The sequence below is a fragment of the Gopherus evgoodei genome, chromosome 11 (genome assembly GCF_007399415.2).
Source record: "Gopherus evgoodei ecotype Sinaloan lineage chromosome 11, rGopEvg1_v1.p, whole genome shotgun sequence".
Classification (NCBI taxonomy): Eukaryota; Metazoa; Chordata; order Testudines; family Testudinidae; genus Gopherus; species Gopherus evgoodei.
The window spans coordinates 51,922,949-51,941,248 of record NC_044332.1 but is presented as its reverse complement, the minus strand read 5'-3'; the positions used below and the strand labels follow the sequence as shown (position 1 = coordinate 51,941,248).

Here is an 18,300-nt window from a genome sequence, read left to right as displayed (position 1 = left end):
ACACACACACACACACACACACACACACACACACACACACACACACACACACACACACACACACACACACACACACACACACACACACACACCCCGTAAACTCGGGCTATAGCACTGAACCAAGGCTAGAACCAATGTGTCAAGAACCAAGGCACATTTCCGGCTCTTGTCGCGACTCTGGTCATACTTTTTGGACTGTATGCTAGTTTTCGGCACACAAAGCCTTCATCGCCCTTATTTGTCATTATTGCTAAAAAGGAATAAAAAAAGGCAGAATAAAACGAAAGATTCCTGAGTTGCAAAGAGGAGGTATTGGACATGTTATATATTTCAGGCTAAATCGACTTGCCACGGACATCCATTCAGTCGATACTTTTTTCGTCAAAGTTCCCTTTCTAAAAATAGTTCTAGTAGTGATGATTACTAGCAGATCACTACTCCTCACTTTTTATTAGCTGCGTAACATGTTTTCCATGGTGGATCATATCGTGGCAGACGCGTATCCTTTCTCCCAGCTCCTTCCTAACACCTGAGGACGAGGCTTGAAATTACACTTGATTGAAACTGACCTCAGTTTTGTTGGATTGTTTTAATCCACTGACCTCATAAACGGTTGAAAAAGAAATATAATTGCAAAGGAAATGGCGTTGCCTCTAGATTACCGCGGTGTTGCAATAGTAGAATTTCTTGTGTTTTCTAAAATGTCTTATCCCCTTTCCCCCCTCTCTCTCCTCTATAACCTTTTTTTCCGCTGAGGAGCAGAGAGCTATCAGAGTGCACACCAGATGCTGTATTCCTTCCTGCAGACCCCTTCAGCTAACTTCATCGTTGTTTGTGGAAGCGCAAAAGGACTACGGAGACCCCAGAGTCAAAAAGTTTAAGATGTATTTATTAAAGCAAATGAAATCAGAAAAAATCAAACCAAGACAGTTCCCGCCCGAGAGCTTTTGGCTGTGTAAACCGTGCAATTCATAGACAAGAAACGAGGACTCAGCCTTCAGGCTCGCCGGCTCTCGCAGGCGCAGCAGTGACTCGGACCCAGGCTACAAAAAGAGCTACAGTAGAAAGACAACTTCAGACATTCACATGGTGGTTGTTAGTGTTTGTTTAGTGGCAACGAACTGCCAACCCGCGTCCCACCGAGCCAGCGTCCTGGCTGTTATCAAACGTATGAAAACCCGTGGAAGGAAAATCTCTAAAACAGGAATTAACATTTGACAATCAGCCTTTCCTTCCCAACCCCCCTGCCCCACCCCACCCCACCCCTTTGTTTTTAAACCAAGCAGCGAAGTGCATCACAATCACTATATACAAGGCGCTGCAGAAGGCTCCGCTCCGGCCGTGTAACACACACAAGAGGCAGACGCGCCCTGACTGCCTTGCTGGGGCTGTGTCCGTCCCCTCCAGCCGCCCTGCTCGGGAGCCGCGGGAGAACCGGGGCTGGCATCGCAGCGTCCCCGGGCAGCAAGCAGTGCCAGAGCCCGCAAGCCAGCAGCGGGTCCGAGGCGCCTCCGGTCCCCTTCCCGGGGTGGGGCTGCCCCGCTCGGACAAAAGGCACCCGTGGCCGCTGCAGCAGCAGCGAGGGCCTGCGGCAAGTGCCACCTGTTTCCTGGCCGGCTCCTCAGCGGGAGGCACTGGCTGTCAGTAGGGCCCGACCACCACCGCCTCCACCTCTTTGGACGGTCTCCGGTCCTTTACCAAGAAGTTGATCATCCCCTCGGACTTGATGAGCAGGTTGCAGCCCAGGAAGAAGATGCCGAAGACCACGGTGAGCGAGAGGACGCACATGACCGCGATCTGCACCACCCGCATGATGTAGAGGCTCCTCTCGTCCGGGCCGGTCACCACGAAGCCGTTGTCGGTCACCACGGAGGCCTGGGTGCAGCAGCGCAGGGCCCGCTCCAGGGAGTCGCTGCTGTTGGCGAAGAAGAGCCCCGCCGCCTCGGTCTGATTGCCCAGCGAGGCGTTCATGGCCGGGGGCGCGGGAGCGGGCGCGGGCTGGAGGAGAGCCGAACAGGTGGCCCCGAAGACCAGCCCGGAGCGCCTCATGCAGCGGCGGCGCCGGCTCCGCAGAGCACGAGCGAGCGAGCGGCTGGCTGGGGTGCGGGGTGAGGTCCAGGCAGCGGCAGCTCCAGGCAGGGAGAGTTCTGCGCTCTCCTCCCCCCCCCCCCCCAAGCTCGCAGGAGCCGCCTCCTTCTGCTCGGCTGGGGCTGCGGGAACTTCTCTGCCTGGGAAGCCACTGCCGGGGGAGGTCTTCGCTGCTCCTGCTGCCTGCAGCTCCGAGGGGAGAGCGCCCCTGCCCGGCCGCTGCAGGCAGGAAAGGCGGGCGGCTGCTGGAGTCACAATACCCTCCGGCATTTGATGACCTGGAGATTTGTTGGTTTTAAAGGGCTGTCAGTCTCACAGCGGGGGTGGCGGGGGATGTGACAGGCCAGCGGGAATGATGACTTGGCTGCTGCACTGCCTCCTACACAGCTGGGAAGTTTGTTAGAGCAGAAAGAGCCCCCCCCCCCGCCACACCCCTCAAAGCCAGCACTCACTGCGCTTCCTGGCACAAACCAACCCCAAAAGCGCGACACTGGCACCTGTATCCTGCTGGGCCGAGCTCATTTTTGGTTGCATCACACCTGGTCTTCCCACTCCTCCCTTAGTTTTACTGTCTTAATTTAGTGTATCTGCAGCTAATAGCAGTGATACTTTGTCTCTATTTTGATGGTGCAATTTCTGAGTGTGTGGCCAACATTTGTCAGGTTCGGGGAAAATCTGATTGCTAGAGCTAACCTTTTGTGGCGCAGTTGCATAGGGACACAAGCTCTGGATTTATATGTGCAGCAGGAGTGGGTGAACATCTCTATTCAAGCAGTGGAATTTGGCGGATTGAAACACAAATAGGATCTAGCTTTTTGCAGCACCTTTGTTCTGAGATGCAATGATGGCAGTATTGTTTTTTTGGGTGTAAGATGAGCATCTACATTTCCTCTCTATTTATGCAAGATATTTAGGAGGATTGAGGCCAAAAATTGGCTGGATCTATCAGGATGCACAAGCCAGATCAGGGAGTTTGCTGTGCTCTTGTGCTGAGATGCATCGTGATCTGGATTATATTGGCACAATAGGAGTGTCTACACGTGTTTTATTTACATGGATCCAAATGTCACATGCAGTTTTTGTTGTGTTGTGGTACCAGGATGCATGATTATTTAGTATTTTTTGGGTGCAGTAGAATGATCAGATATGTGCTTTATTTTGGCAGTTTAATTTAATGGCTTGGGTATAAAATCAGCCAGGTCTTTTAACCAGACTCATTTATTAGCTGAAAATGCAAGTGCCATATGGCTGCTTGTGTTTGCAATAGCCACCTCTCCCCCTTTGCTCCACTCAGCTGCTTCTGAACAGCAAAGTGCTAAGGTCCCATGAAAATATCCATAGTTAGAAATCTTTGGAAATATATTTGTTGTACAAAAGTATAAGCACATTGCAGGCTGCTGGCAGTTGATTCTCCTGAAATCCTAAAGAGTAGCTAAATAGTTTAGCTGGATCCTATGCACCATCACTTATGGTGCCATTAGAGATGTAGACCCAATTCTGTATTCCTCTTCCCTGAGAACTGTGTATTTGGGAGTCAGAGGTCTGAAGCATTTCACATTACACTCCATGTGGATTTGACTCAAAAATTGACCTAATGTCAGTCTGAATGAATGGCTAAACTGAACAGATTAATTGTCTTTTATGTCTTACTTCCCCAGTAAAGGGTGAGGGTGGTAATAAGGAATTGTATCACCAAACACACAGATATATAAACAGAATCTGTTCATCATGAAAAAAGCCAGCAAATGCAGAACGAGTAGGCTGAATTAAATACCTTTCTGTCTTGTACAACATGGGCTAGCCCCAGGACAACACCCTGGGCACTCTGGAAATCTGCTATGCCTTGAGGAGAGAATCTGCTATCACACTTGTGTGCAGCCTGCCTTTTGGATTTCTGGGAATAAGGTAGGGTTGGAGAATGGCAATTCCTGCTGGTGTCAACCATGCTACCAGGATTATTGTTGCCTCACATGAGAAACAGTGAGCATGATAAATGGAGGGGCAGCAAATGGATCCAAGACTACCAAGACAACAGGAATGCACCTACTGCTAGAGCCTGTTGTCTGTCTCCAGCTGTACAATTCATCCAGCTGGCTGAAAAGTTGGGTTGCAAGAAGTTCAAATACCAGGGACCCGTAGTTTTGCATATGTTTGCATATTTTCTTGCTGTAGATCCAGTATCCAATAAGGTGATTGATTTACTGTCAGCTGCTGTAATTTTCAACCCTGCAATATCCTCTGCCTGAATTGAAATTTAGTTCTTGAAACAGCTACCAGAATCTATTTCCTAGGGATGTCCACTATTGAGAGTAAGTACTCATTATGTAATTGATATACAGAATGGTTGGTATGTTGTCTGTGCAACACAATCAAGTGGTCTGTCTTTGTCAAATTGTGAATAAGTCTGCAAGGAGTTCTAGGCAATTGATATGGAGGGATGAGTACTTCTGAGTCTCTTTGTGGCCAGTGCAATCCCGAGTTGATAAACTAACATCAGACTAAGTGCTGAAAGAACTTAAATATAACCCCCTTCCTCATTCCAGGCCTGCACTGGCCCTTGCTCTAAGCAGAGGTTGCTGGTGTTCCAGAGTCTTTCCTGAGACCACCAAGATACCGTCTGTCTCTGGAACTCTTGCCACAGCCTCACCTGCATTCTAGGAATTCCTTGGCAAGCCATAAGGGACATATCCAGTCCTTTCCCTGGGCCCCTATCAGACCTATCTATATATAAAGTCACAAATTGGATGAGCTCTGATGTCATTCTCACATTATCAGATGGGATAGGATGAGGTCATTTTGTTTTCACTGCTGGATACAAACCACCATATTAATTCTAATCAGTGATGAAGGCTGGTGGTTATTTTATCCAATGGATATTGTGGGAGATACAAAATCTTCAGAAGAGAAGCCAAAACCCCATGTGATTCTTATCTCAACAGCTGATGCCACCAGGCCTCTAGATAAGGTTTGTGGAGAGCTCCTTAATAACAAGATTATTTCGTGGACCATTCTCTGTCCTGTATGTAATTCTCTGTGTGCACCATCTGCACTCCCAGTAAAGCTGGCATCACATCTCCACAGCAGTGAGAGCAATGGATTATTTGGTATTTAAGTATTTAATGTTCTTTTAACTTTTTGAAAAATGCTATTTAGTAGCCAGGAATTAGGAGAGCCAGAACCCTATGCCAAGGCACCACCCTGTGGACCATTATCAAGTGCTTTGTGGATGACCACAGTTTGGGCACTTTCCAAATGACAAACTCAATGTCATGAATTAATCCCATGACAATATGAGATGAAGGTAATGTTGTTATCCCCATTTTACAGATAGGGACATTGAGGCACAGCGAGACTGTGATTTACCTAGGGCCACAAAAGAAGTGGGAAGAGAAACCAAATAAGATAACTCCTAATCCTGTACTTTGTGCCCTCTGACATTAAAATTTGTTCTAAGGTTTTCTTCTTTGGTGAAATGGCAAAATAGAGAAAGAGTTATTACCATCAACAAACAACAAATCCTATATTCTGTGCATTTTATTTAACATTGTAATTTAATGCCAGAATTAAGGCAGGATGTACATAAGAACAGCCGTATCGGGTCAGACCAGAGGTCCATCTAGCCCAGTATCTGTCTACTGACAGTGGCCAATGCCAGGTGCCCCAGAGGGAGTGAACCTAACAGGCAATGATCAAGTGATCTCTCTCCTGCCATCCATCTCCATCCTCTGACGAACAGAGGCTAGGAACACCATTCTTTACCCATCCTGGCTAATAGCCATATATGGACTTAACCACCATGAATTTATCCAGTTCTCTTTTAAACACTGTTATAGTCCTAGCCTTCACAACCTCCTCAGGTAAGATGTTCCACAAGTTGACTGTGCACTGCGTGAAGAAGAACTTCCTTTTATTTGTTTTAAATCTGCTGCCTATTAATTTCATTTGGTGACTCCTAGTCCTTGTATGATGGGAATAAGTAAATAACTTTTCCTTATCTACTTTCTCAACATCACTCATGATTTATATACCTCTATCATATCCCCCCTTAGTCTCCTCTTTTCCAATTTCACCTCTGTAGAATTGCTGTAGTTTTTTAATTCTTATTTTGGGTTTAGCTTTTAAAATCTGCTGGATTTGAAAAACAAATATAGAGCAGCTTTGAACATTGAAGTGCAGGCGATCTGTCTTCTGCAATCAAACAATCTTCTACAGTGCTAGGAGAGCCAGACTTTCCATATGTGCAGTGACAGGTGGTTGCTTAGTACTAATGTGTAGAGAAGCATGAAAATGGTAATCTGTGTTCTCTCATCCAGGCTCATTTAAAAATATGAAGCAGAGGAGAATCATTGTCAGACCTCAAAAGAGCCCTGTTCTTATACTTGAGGATTAAAAATACCAGAAATAAATTACTTTGAGTAAACTAGTAACTGAAAGAACCAAAAACAAAACATTGACCCCTTCTTAAAACTTTCATTTAGAGTACTTGCATGAATCTCCATTAGTGACAAATCTAGCTTGAAATCCATCCTATAAGTACTGATTAACCAATAAATAACCCAACTGTGAAATATTAACCAAATTATCCTGCAGCAGTTTCATTTGTGCTCAGTTTCCAAACTTCTTGCACTATAGCATTTCACTTTTCATTCTCAGTTGTTTTCCTTGTTTGACTTCAATGCAGTAAGCACTGTATAGTTAGAGAAAGACAATTCAGTCTATTTTCATTCACTTTATTCATTAATTAATTTTTGTGCCGAGTCTTGCCGTGATTTGTTTCAGCCAAAATATGAATTGTGGTGTTTAGGGTTTTGTTTGTTTTTGCAAAGGGACAATTTGTTCAGTAATTTTTATGAGTAGTTTTTTGACACATAAAGCTTTTAAATATTTTAATGACAGTTTTTTGTATAATTAAGAAATGGGGAAAAGTATAAAGTTCAAGTTGAGAACAATAGGAGCCTTCGATGATGAAGAAAAATCAAATCAAAGTTTTTTTTAAAAAGTTTTGATATGTGCTAATATATCTCCTTCCCCCCTGTGGATCTGAAAACAGTTTTCCAAAAACAAATTAAGCTTTTCCAACAACTCTATAATATAGGAACATATTCTGATCTGAAGCTATTTGGAAAAAAATTATGAAACATTTTTCAAAAAAAATGGACATTTTTTACTCAGCTTTCTGACTATCTTCATTATTACCCTCATTATACAGATGCTGAAACTCCAGCTCAGGGAAGCTGGTCATTTACTCAAGTTCACTGTGATGACCACCCCACACAAAGCTTGAAGGGATTAAGGTAAGTAGCTAGGCCAATTAACTGCCATGGTTTCACCTGGAGGAGGAGTGAGGGTTGATTAGAGATGATGCTCAGTTGGACAGGAACAGGAGTGGCCTGTATAAAGCTCAAAAGACGTGCACAGCTATGGGCTGCAGGGAAGTAGTTTCTCTGTAGCAGGTGTGTGTGGGGCTACAGAGGTAAGTAGCCTGCAGCTACTTCCTGGGATGAGAGAGTTTGGGCTGGCAAACCTGGGGGGGAGCCAAAATGTACAGAAAGGCTCAGGGAAAAGGCAGTAAGGTCTAGGATGGTACAGGCCTTGGGTGCTGACTAGAGAACCCCTGAGCTGGCACTTGGTGTAGAGTGCTGGCCTGAATTCCTCTAGCAGGCACTGGGGAAGTGGCTCAGAACAGGCAGTGGAAGGCAGACTGCCTGGGACAGTTTGCCCCCAAACTTCTGATACCCTAGAAGGAGAGGAGATAGTGATATATGGCCAGAGGGCCAGTCATGAAGCTGAACCTTTGGAGTGAGAGGGGCCATAGGGTGAGAGAAGATGTCAGGTGGAGAGACCACCAGAGGAGGGTCCAGCACCTGAAAGGAGTTAATCCCCAGAGTAGCCAGCAGGAGGTGCCCCAAGTGTAAGTGGACCCTGTGACTATCACGCAGCAAGTGACAGGAAGAGAACTCAGAGTCCTCATTCCCATGCCCATAGTCTAAACATTGGTGTTGAGGGAGTAAAGGCCCAGCCAGAGTGTTCTCCTGCACTGGTAATCTGTGGGTGTTGAAATAGCCCCTTGGGGCTGTGGTGGCTGGCCATACGTTAGAGAAGGGCTGAAATTGCTCTAAAACAGTGGTTCTCAAACTTTTTTTGAAAACTGCTGAGGGGTTTGGCAGACCACTTAATGATCTTTCCAAATGTTGTTTGTACCATTAACTAACTATTGTAAAGTGCTTTGGATAAAAGGACTATGTATAAAAACCTTAATAATGTTTTTTGGTTCTACAAATAAAAGCACACCTCATATTTTAATAGCAGTAGTCTTACCTTTCTAATGCAATGGATGTGCCCTCTCTCCCCTGCCGTGGCAGCCCCCGAACTGGGCCTGGGAAGGAGGGGTTTCTCACATCACAGCAGCCACAGAGCTGAGGCTGGAAAGGAGTGCTGTCTCTCTCGAGCAGCCGCTGTTCTGGAGCTTGGGACAGTCGCCTCTTTCTCTGGCTGCCACAGCCCTGTACATCCCAAATTCTCCCACCCCCTCTTCTCACTCCACTGCCCCCTCCTGCCTACCCTGCTATTCTCCCCAAGGCCACCACCTCACCTTACATGTGCATCTTCTCCAGGGTACAGGCACCTAATTAGTGGAGCCACCGCTGCATGGCTCCACTAATTAGATGGGTGGCCCTTCATTCTCTCATGTACGGCCGACCAGATAGAGGGAACTATCTGTGGGCCACCTGAATGGAGCTTGCAGACCACTGGTGGTCCACAGACTACAGTTTGAGAACCTCTGCTCTAAGACATGCTGGTAACTGGGCCGGCTGGTTCTAGGATTGGTGGAGAATAAAGGTAGTGCAAAGGCATTTTTGGTTCATCTTCAGCTACTCTTGCTGCAGCTTGGATAAAACTCAGAATTGGTACTAAGTCTCTAACATCAGGAAAAAAAAGATGCACCTAAAATCTAGATCAAGATGCAAAAGTTTCCTTTGAGTTGAGTAGCAGCTCCAATCAGAGAAACTAATGAACTGAAAGATAGGAGTAAGAAACAGAAGACTGGATTGTGCTACTATTAAAATTGAAGTGTGATTTCTAGCTGTGGATTCATTTCCCATATTCAAATAAAAGTAGAACCATGTTTTTGGGGGCAAGATAATTTATTTTCTATTGTGTGGCATTTCTTGTTTGAGAACATCAAGGAAATAGATCAAAATCCTGAGTATATTTCAGGTCATGTAGTGACATCTAGTGTGTATAAGAGACAGCATGCAGTACTAACTTACACACAGTGGGTTTTGAAATGAGAAACAGAGAAGGGACACAATCTCACAACAGCTTCCAGCAATCTGAACTAATTATTGGCAGCAACAAGACAAAGTTGTGGTGCCACCTAATTACAGTGTGATCATAACAAAACTGACATATTGAGACTGCCACACTAAACTAGAGATGACATCAAATTAACCTCAAAACGAATGGTCCTTAAGGTTAAGCAACCAAAAGTATGCTGCCTCTTCTGCAAATGGGGAAAAGAGGTAGCTAAGTGGGAAACCACTTTCTGAATTTCTCTAATATCTACTCCTGAGGGCATTCTGCACCAAAAAATTAAAAATTCTGCATACAATATTTTAAAATTCTGCAAGTTTTATTTGTTAATAAATAAATGCAGAGGCTCCAGCATGGCAGTAGGGAGCACAGGCCACTGGCTGTACAAAGGTGGGAGATCACCCTACTGCCTTCCCACCCCTAGGACATGGACTCAGCAATGAACCTGCACCAATCGTGACACAGGATAAGGCCTGGGCCTGCCCCAGCCCCAGAAACACCCTGGGACTTTGCTCCTCTGTGCCAGGTGCACCAGCATAGGCATGCACAGCACATTTCATTAGCGTGTGCATCCAGGGAATTTTTTTTTAAAGGCAAACATCATAAAGGTTGGGGTGTGGGAGGGGGTGAGGTGTGCAGGAAGGGGCTCAGGGCAAGGGATTGGGGTAGAGGAGGAGGGCAGGGTGTATGATGGGCTCGGGGCAAGGGGTTGGGGTGCAGGAGGGGTCTCAGGGTAGGTGGTTAGGGTGCAGTAGGGATGTGGGGTGTGGTAGGGGGCTCAGGGCAGGGAGTTGGGGTGTAAGGTGCATCAGGGGGATTAGGGCAGGGGGTTGGGTTACAGGAGGGGTGTGGGGTGCAATGGGGCTCGGCAGGGAGTTGGGGTGCAAGGATGTGTGGGTGCAGCAGGGGGCTCAGGGCAGGGGATTGGGATGTGAGGGGCAGGCAGGGGGCTTAGGGCAAGGATTTGGGTGCAGAGTGCAGGCAGGGAGTTCAGGATAAGGCGTTGAGGTGCAGGATGCAGTAGGGGGCTCAGGGCAGGGGGTTGAGGTGCAGGCAGGTGGCTTGGCATGGAGTTTGGGTGCAGGAGAGGTGTGGCAGGAGGTTTGGGTGCAGGAGGGGTGTGGGGTGCAGGCAGGGGGTTCAGGTACAGGAGGGGTGTGAGGTGCAGGCAGGGGGCTCGGCAGGGGGTTGAGGTGCAGGCAGGTGGCTTGGCATGGAGTTTGGGTGCAGGAGAGGTGTGGCAGGAGGTTTGGGTGCAGGAGGGGTGTGGGGTGCAGGCAGGGGGTTCAGGTACAGGAGGGGTGTGAGGTGCAGGCAGGGGGCTCAGGGCAGGGACTTGAGCAGTGAGGTGCAGGAGGGGTTTGGGCTCGGCCTGGCACCACTTACCTGAAGTGGTGCCTTGCCTGCCTTTCTATCCTGGCCCCACGTCGCGCTGCTCACCACATCCCTGCGTGGTCCCTGGGCAGGAGTGGAGGGGGGGAACAGGGCTCTGTGTGCTGTCCTTGCCATGCCTCCAGGGACCTTCCCCAAAGCTCCCATTGGACACGGTTCCTCATTCCCAGCCAACAGGAGCTGCAAGGGGCAGTGCTTGGAGCAAGTCACTGAGCCTTCTCTCCCCACCCCCTAGGGCCTCAGAATTAGCTTTCCAGTAACAGGTGAGAACCATTCTTAGTCTAGTAGGATTTTTTTGTTTTGTTCCCCACCCAAGATTTAAAAAAAACAAACCCAACCTTGGAACATTTTAACTTTTAGGTGAACAGCAATACTTCATAGGACTTGGCTCCAATACATCTTTTGGAGATATCAAATTTATGATAAGGTTAGATACATTCTCGATATGGTGTATTTGTCATTAATGGTCCATATTCTCCCCTCTACTTCTGGCCACTCAAGCATCTGTCCCTATGTGACCAGCTGAGAATTTGAACAGTGTAGGGGGCTCTTTGCTGGCATCAAAGGATCAAGCCACCTCCTACATCAACTGCCCCTCAAAACCATGGCATAAAAGAGGATTAAATGAAGCATGCCAATTGCCGTATGATCCCATAGAGACTATAGATAGCTGGCATAAGAGCAGCCTCTACACTGCTCTAATTGATACTGATGGGAAAACACCAGTGGAAATGCACCATGCGAATCAGGGAGGAATAACCCTAGGCACTGAGCAGATCATGAAGAGGAGACCTAGTTTAATGTGTTCCTTGCTCCACAAGATATGTTAGGCTCATTACTTGCTCTGGGATTATTTGTTTCACTAGAGCTTGCATACTCTAACTAAATGCAAATAGTGATTTTTATATCTACATTTGATCACCACACCCTGTTTATCGCACTTATGATGAAGTCTATGAAAAGGTCAGTGATACTGAAATTCTATTGAAGTGGTTTTTTTGCCTGGCAAAGAAAACTTCTCTTGTGCAAATTCAGATGCATCTGCTTCCAAAAGAGAAATACTGTGTCACACTGCCTTCCATTTCTCCAGTTGCTCGTTATAAGCATCTCTTTTACCTCATTTTGTCAATTTCACTAATGGTACTAGGCCTAATTTTAGGCAGCCTTTATCACTGTGATAAGCAGTAGTAGAATTTAGCCTTCAAGATCATGTAGCACCTAGGCCAAAGAAAAAGCAGAAAGCAGAATAAATCAGGTGTTTTAGAAGTCCAGATAAATGTTGAACTTGTCTATCAGTAGCTTATTGCCTTGGTATATGACAACGTTCCCTGCTCACTTTATCACAAGATTTTATGACACACATATATAGTAACTTTCCTGAGGTACTTTAATAGGCTATGTGAGTAATTTTTTAAAACACTTTTGGTTTGTTTATTATTTTAATTTGTTGTATTTTGATAAAGGCAATGAAAACAAGTCAGTCCTTCAAAGTGCTTTGTTAGGAATTTAGAAATTGTGTATGCATAAACATGCCAGTCACCAAGCACAAATAAAACATGCTCTGTTTTATTTTGGGTCCATTCCACTATTAATTTCCTATATATAACATTCTCACATAGTATCTTTTTAAAAATATATTCTATTTTGAGGTAGAAAAACTATTCCAGATCATCTTCCTCCCTCAAGACTTTCATCAGGAAAGTATAATGAAGTGGGCAAGTGCTTTTTATATATGTTTGTAAAGCCTGTGTCACCCTGACTGGCAGCTGAGAAGTCATGCCATCAGCAGAACAAATATCTCTAATCAGGGTCCTCCAGTCTTGAGTATAAATACTCACAACTTCATTTCCCCTGTGTTGTGACCAAAAGTACAACGAATGATAATGAAAGCTTAAAAAACAAATCCATAAATTCTTAAGGTTTGAGTCTCCTTTCATTTACACTGGCTTTGCATCAATATAACGTTTTTTTTTTTTTTTTTTGCAGTGGCGTTACTCCTGGTTTATATTAATGTAAATGAGAACCAATGTAAGTGAGAGGAGATTTCAGGTCTAACTTCTAGATCATCTATAGGTCTAAAATGATCAGTTAGGTCTAATGACCTCTTAGAAGCTGGTTCCAAGGGCAAACAGTATTCACTTTTAACTTCTGCCTACCAGCTAGTTTGGAGAGTTGATTTTAATTAATCTTAGCACCATTCAGGACTGTCAGTTCTTGCCAGTCCTATGGCAGGCTGTGCTGGTTCCTTTTTGGTACAATTTGAGAAGGGATCTATAACAGAGTATGCTAACCCTGTCAGACCAAACCTGGGTCAAGCACATTCCTGTTTCATGTTTGCAGAAGGATCCCCAGTGAAAGGTGCAAGTTGGTCTAATGGAGGGCTGCTTGGAAGCCAAGCACCTAGGAGTGAAGTTTTATTGAACTTAGATTTTTTTAATAGTTTTTAATGTTTACTTTGGAAGGGGAAGATTTTTATTGGTGGCGGTTTAACCAAATTGCTAAACTAAACTGTCTATACCACTGAGAGAGAGGGAATCTGTGGGAGTATCTATCCTGATTATGGAAAGATGAGATGCTATTATGAGGTATGCACCTACTCCAGCTTAGCCTTGTGGGAAGCCCCAGCTCAATTCCTTTTCTTTGAGCTGCTACATTAGTGATTTTCTCCAACTGAAGTCTCCTCAGCAAATTCCAGCTTCCTTTAAATAAAAACAAAGTTTACGGGCAACTTGCAGAGGGAAGGAAGCATGAAATAAGAGTTGGCTGAAATGTAAACTTTGTTACACGGGGATTCCAAAAAGTGTAGCTAACCAATACTAGAGCTTTCATTACAAAGCATGGGATAATATACCAGAAATTCTTGCATATTAGGAAGCTCTTGGTTTGCTCCGGCAGTAGTACTGCTAAGTGCTGCTTTCAAATCAGTTTGTCACATGCACTCCAGAAAACATCACTCTTTTAATCAAAGTTTCCCCCCAGGTACAGGAAAGGGAGCCTTTTGTTTTTCCAGCTGTTTCAAAGAGACCAGTTACCTACCATATTCTCTTCCAAACACTAGTTTTGTCAGATATGTACGTTTTATTACAAGTATATTTAGCTCTCTGAAATATAATATTGACCTCTCAGTTTATAATATACCTGAAAAGTTATAAAGCATAAAACTCACCTACCAGGAGACATGCCTTAGTTTTGATGTAGTTTCATAGAACATATTTCCTTTACTGCAAGCACTTGTAGTCTCTAGTCTCATCTATTTATCTTAGGTAACTATATGGCCCCTCTTACTGGAGCACCTCATAATCTTTAATTTATTTATCTTCACTACACCCCAGGAGGTATTTTACAGATGGGGAATTGAGGCACAAAGACATCACATGACTTGCCAAGGAACTCTGCGGCAGAGCGGGGAAGTTATCTTGGATCCCTCAAATCCCAGGCTAGGCCTTGACCACCGTTCCTCTGTGAAGTCTTTTCTCTCCCCCTTCCCTCTACACACACTTTTCATTTGCAACTGGTTCACAATAACACACAATATGAGCTGTCATTGTGTGATTTCTGTGTGAGAGATAGCTGGTGTTCTCCTGGAGGGTCTCAGCAGAGCAGCTATTTACAATGTAAGGTATGGCTGTTTCTGCCACATGTTCACTATAAAATATTATACTTTTGCATTCCTACATATTACAGACCATTGCCTCTTTCTTGTAATAGTAATTTTGTGACCATCATGACAGCTCTGGGCAGGTTAGCTCAGCCCAAGATCAGTATGTGTCCCTGGCTAGCTTATGCTACAAATTGCAGATTATGAACTAGTTGGCTGGAGGTTTACCATACCTAATAGTCAGCAGGCCTTATCCTCTTGGGACTGATGTGTGCTGGCTGGTATGGAAGCTGGGTTTTCCTGAGTACAAGATTGATGTTCAGCCCTGGTACTGGAGGATGTGAAAGCTCTGCAAACACAAAGCCAAACAGAAAACATTGCCCTGAGGTACAAAAAGTGGCCTTCATTTGTTGAAATCCATATGTATACACAAAAGCTGCACTGAGACTCTTGAAAATGTCTCCTCTTTGGAGTTTTCCAGTGTTTTCACCCAAAATCCCAGCATACATAAACACAAGTAGCACCATGTGATCATTACAGAAATGGTTCTTCTGTAGATATTCCATTCAGCAATAGTATAATGATCTCTTAATCATGTTTGGTAGCTTTTTACATTACACAAATGGATACGTGTAAATCAGAAGAAAATTCTGTTTAGGGCTGGGTGAATTATTTATGAACAATACTTTCACTGGAAAACGTAGATTTAGATTGACTAAAACATTTCACAAATTCATGCTGAATTCACCAGATTGTTTCAGATCGGGGGGGAATTCCCCCCAAATCAAAATGTTTTGTTTTTAACACTTTTGAAATGTCTCAATTTCGTTTCAAAACTTTGCTTCAAATTTTATTTAAAAATAGTAAAACATCAACATAATTAAATGTGGTGGTTCAGGTTGAAATGTTTCATTTAACCCAAAATGAACTTTAATTTTTTTTTATATGGCCATTAACACAAAAATCAGTTATTCTCACAGCTCTAATCACGAAGTTTCTTTTTTACTCTCAGTAAAAATAAGGAAGTTTGCAAATAATAAAACTATAACAACTGCTGGTTTAAGTAAACATGGGAAAGTTCCATATTTTTTTAAAGAAAAAGTAACATAGTATATCATCTCATAGCTCTCATTACAAATCATTTGAAAAAGATGTTAAAACATGGCCTCAGTATGAAAAGAAAATAAACAGTAGCATAGGGCTTGTCTTCACTGCAGAGTTAATTGAAATTATAACTCAAGTGTGGCCCCGAACTTGGGTGCCATCCATCCCAAACCCCCTGACTCGCATATGGTAGTGCTTTTAACTCAAACTGACTAGCACATCGGGGGAATGGGCTGAAGTTCAAGTTAGTACAGCTTGTTAGCTGCTAACACAACCCCTCTATGTAGCTTGACTGTTATTTTACTGTGTGGCTAGGCTGTCTCAAGAGGAGTTAAGGTTAACTCTGCATTGATGACATACCCATAGTCTGATCCAGGCTAGGCCTGGGAAGGAAAGATGCCTAAAGGGTTTGGCTGATGTGAGCTATGTAATTAGGAATCTCCAGGGTTTATTTAGAGTGAGGCTTGGCATCAGATCAGCCCCTTCAGGCATGACATGGAATATTTGTCATCTGCTAGTGGCTAACCAGAACTGGCAGCTTCAGTGAGAGGCTGTTTTCTGCTCCCCAAGTCCCTTTGTCTTTGCTTGGTAATTCCCTCTACCTTGCCACTGGCACCAGGGGCCTCCTGAAGACGTACCTATGTAGGAAATAGTTATCCTAGGTAATCACTGAAGTTTTCCTAGTTCTTTTATGTTTTCTGATATGACTTCAGGCAATGGGTTCTGCCTGATGTGATTCTAAAAGCATGAGGCCAGATGCAATGTAAAGGATAAGATTGCAATTATGTAAATTAATTTATTTACTTATTTTTTCTGAATAAAGCCAGCAGGCTCTGTGCTTTCTCTAAACTATCTTGGCTTGTAATTTGGTTGCCTGTTGGGATGAAGGTAATTAGAGAGAGACAGCTGTAAAATTTAAGTACGGACATGACATGAAGAAATTCACCTTATGTTACAAAAATGTTCTGCTCTACTAATCCTGTGAGAAGAACATATTAATGCATTCATCAATGTATTTTTTGCTACCTTTTTTTCTGTGCCATCCAAGGGCTTACAAAATCAATTTTAGATACCTCGTTTGAGACATGACATTGCCATATTGATGGTTTTAAATAAAACCACTGTCTGACAAGATAAATTGTTAAGTGTAAATTAGGGCTGTCGATTAATCACAGTTAACTCACGTGATTAACTCAAAAAATTAATCACTAATAAAAAAATTAATTGCGATTAATCAGAGTTTTAATTGCACTGTTAAACAAGAGACTACCAATTTAAATTTATTAAATATTTTGGATGTTTTTCTATAGTTTCATATATATCTTGTATTATGTGTTGTAATTGAAATCAAAGGGTATATTTTGATTAAAAATATTTGCACTGTAAAATGAAACAGAAGAAATAGTATTTTTCAATTCACTTCATACAAGTACTGTAGTACAATCTCTTTGTCCTGAAAGTGCAACTTACCAGTATAGGTTTTTTTGTTTTTTTTTTTGTTTTTTGGTTACATAACTGCACTCAAAAACAAAACAATGTAAAACTTCAGAGGCTACAAGTCCACTGAGTCCAACTTCTTGTTCAGCCAGTGGTTAAGACAAACAAGTTTGTTTATATTTACAGGAGATAATGCTGCTCTCTTCTTATTTGCAATGTCACTAGAAAATGAGAACAGGCATTTGCATGGCACTTTTGTAGTCAGCATTGCAAGATATTTACATGCCAGATATGCTGAACATTTGTTATGCTAAACAGCACGTAGAGGGAATTACAAGTGCTTTCCCCTTATAAATGCATATTTGTGCACTAGGCCCCAAACCGTGGTCAGAACTGAGCAGAACTGCATTGCAGCTGGCTTCCCTGCACTGGCTCCATACTCCCATTGGCTGGTTCTTGGCCAATGCGAGCTGGGTGGGGGGCAGTGCCTGCAGGTGAGAGCCATACAGAGCCGCTTGTGCGCCTCTGGCTAGTACCTGGGCCTGCTACTGGCTGGTTCTGGGGTGCAGCACAGTCTGTGGTGCTAGTACAGGCAGGAAGCCTGCTTCTGCACCCCCGCTATGCCACTATCTGAGAGCTGCCTGAGGTAAGCCTGCACCCCAATCTCCTGCCCCAGCCTTGAGCCCCCTCCCATACCCGAATCCTCATTCCTGGCCCCACCCACAGCCCTCACCCCAACCCTCTGCCCCTGCCCTGAGCCCCTCACACATCCCAAACTCCTCATCCTCACCTCTGTTGGGTCATGGGCATCAATAATTTTCTTCAACTGGGTTTCCAGAAAAAATGTTTGAAAACCATTGATGTAGAACACCTCACGACGAGTCATTTCAGGACAGAAGAGGTTTGGCCACTTCCTCTGTTTCATGGAAGTTTTGAGCCTAATTCACAATGCACTAAACTAAATTTTGAAACCTAAGTTATGTCTGTCTAATACATCTGCAAAACCTAACTGTGTGCATACAAAAAGGGTCGTGTATGCACTAGTACTTAGATTTGTCACTCACGCACACTGTTTGCATGCACAAATGTAGATTTGTGGGTATGAAAGGTACAATTCAAATTAGGTACCTGGGAGGGGCATGTGGCGTGCCACCCCTGCAGCTCCCATTGGCTGCAGTTCCCTGTTCCCAGCCAATGGGAGCTGCAGGAGGGAGGGTGCCTACAGGTAGGAGCAGTGCGCAAGGACACCCCCTTCCCCCTGTGCTGGATGCTTCCGGGAGTGGCATGGGGCCAAGTCAGGCAAGGAGCCTTCCTTAGCCCCACTGCAGGACTTTTAGCAGCTGGAGACTGTGATAGACTGGCAGATC

General features: G+C 44.3%; 2 protein-coding genes across 2 annotated transcripts in view; one reads left to right on the top strand and one right to left on the bottom strand.

Annotated features, from left to right (window-relative positions):
* Positions 1 to 868: 868 nt before the first annotated feature.
* RPRM (reprimo, TP53 dependent G2 arrest mediator homolog) lies at positions 869 to 2,436 on the bottom strand. Its single transcript, XM_030580272.1, has one exon. The coding sequence runs from the start codon at positions 2,356 to 2,358 to the stop codon at positions 1,642 to 1,644; it is 717 nt and encodes a 238-aa protein (XP_030436132.1). The 5' UTR covers positions 2,359 to 2,436; the 3' UTR covers positions 869 to 1,641.
* Positions 2,437 to 3,791: 1,355 nt separating this feature from the next.
* GALNT13 (polypeptide N-acetylgalactosaminyltransferase 13) overlaps positions 3,792 to 18,300 on the top strand; it is a 456,737-nt gene continuing 442,228 nt past the window's right edge. The window contains exon 1 of the mRNA XM_030580270.1: positions 3,792 to 3,993. The gene's annotated coding sequence lies outside the window, so the exon portion shown is untranslated. The remainder of the gene's footprint in view (positions 3,994 to 18,300) is intronic.

Bases quoted from the DNA above. Each gene is read 5' to 3' on its own strand.
- RPRM (XM_030580272.1), bottom strand. From the start codon at position 2,358: ATGCCGGAGGGTATTGTGACTCCAGCAGCCGCCCGCCTTTCCTGCCTG.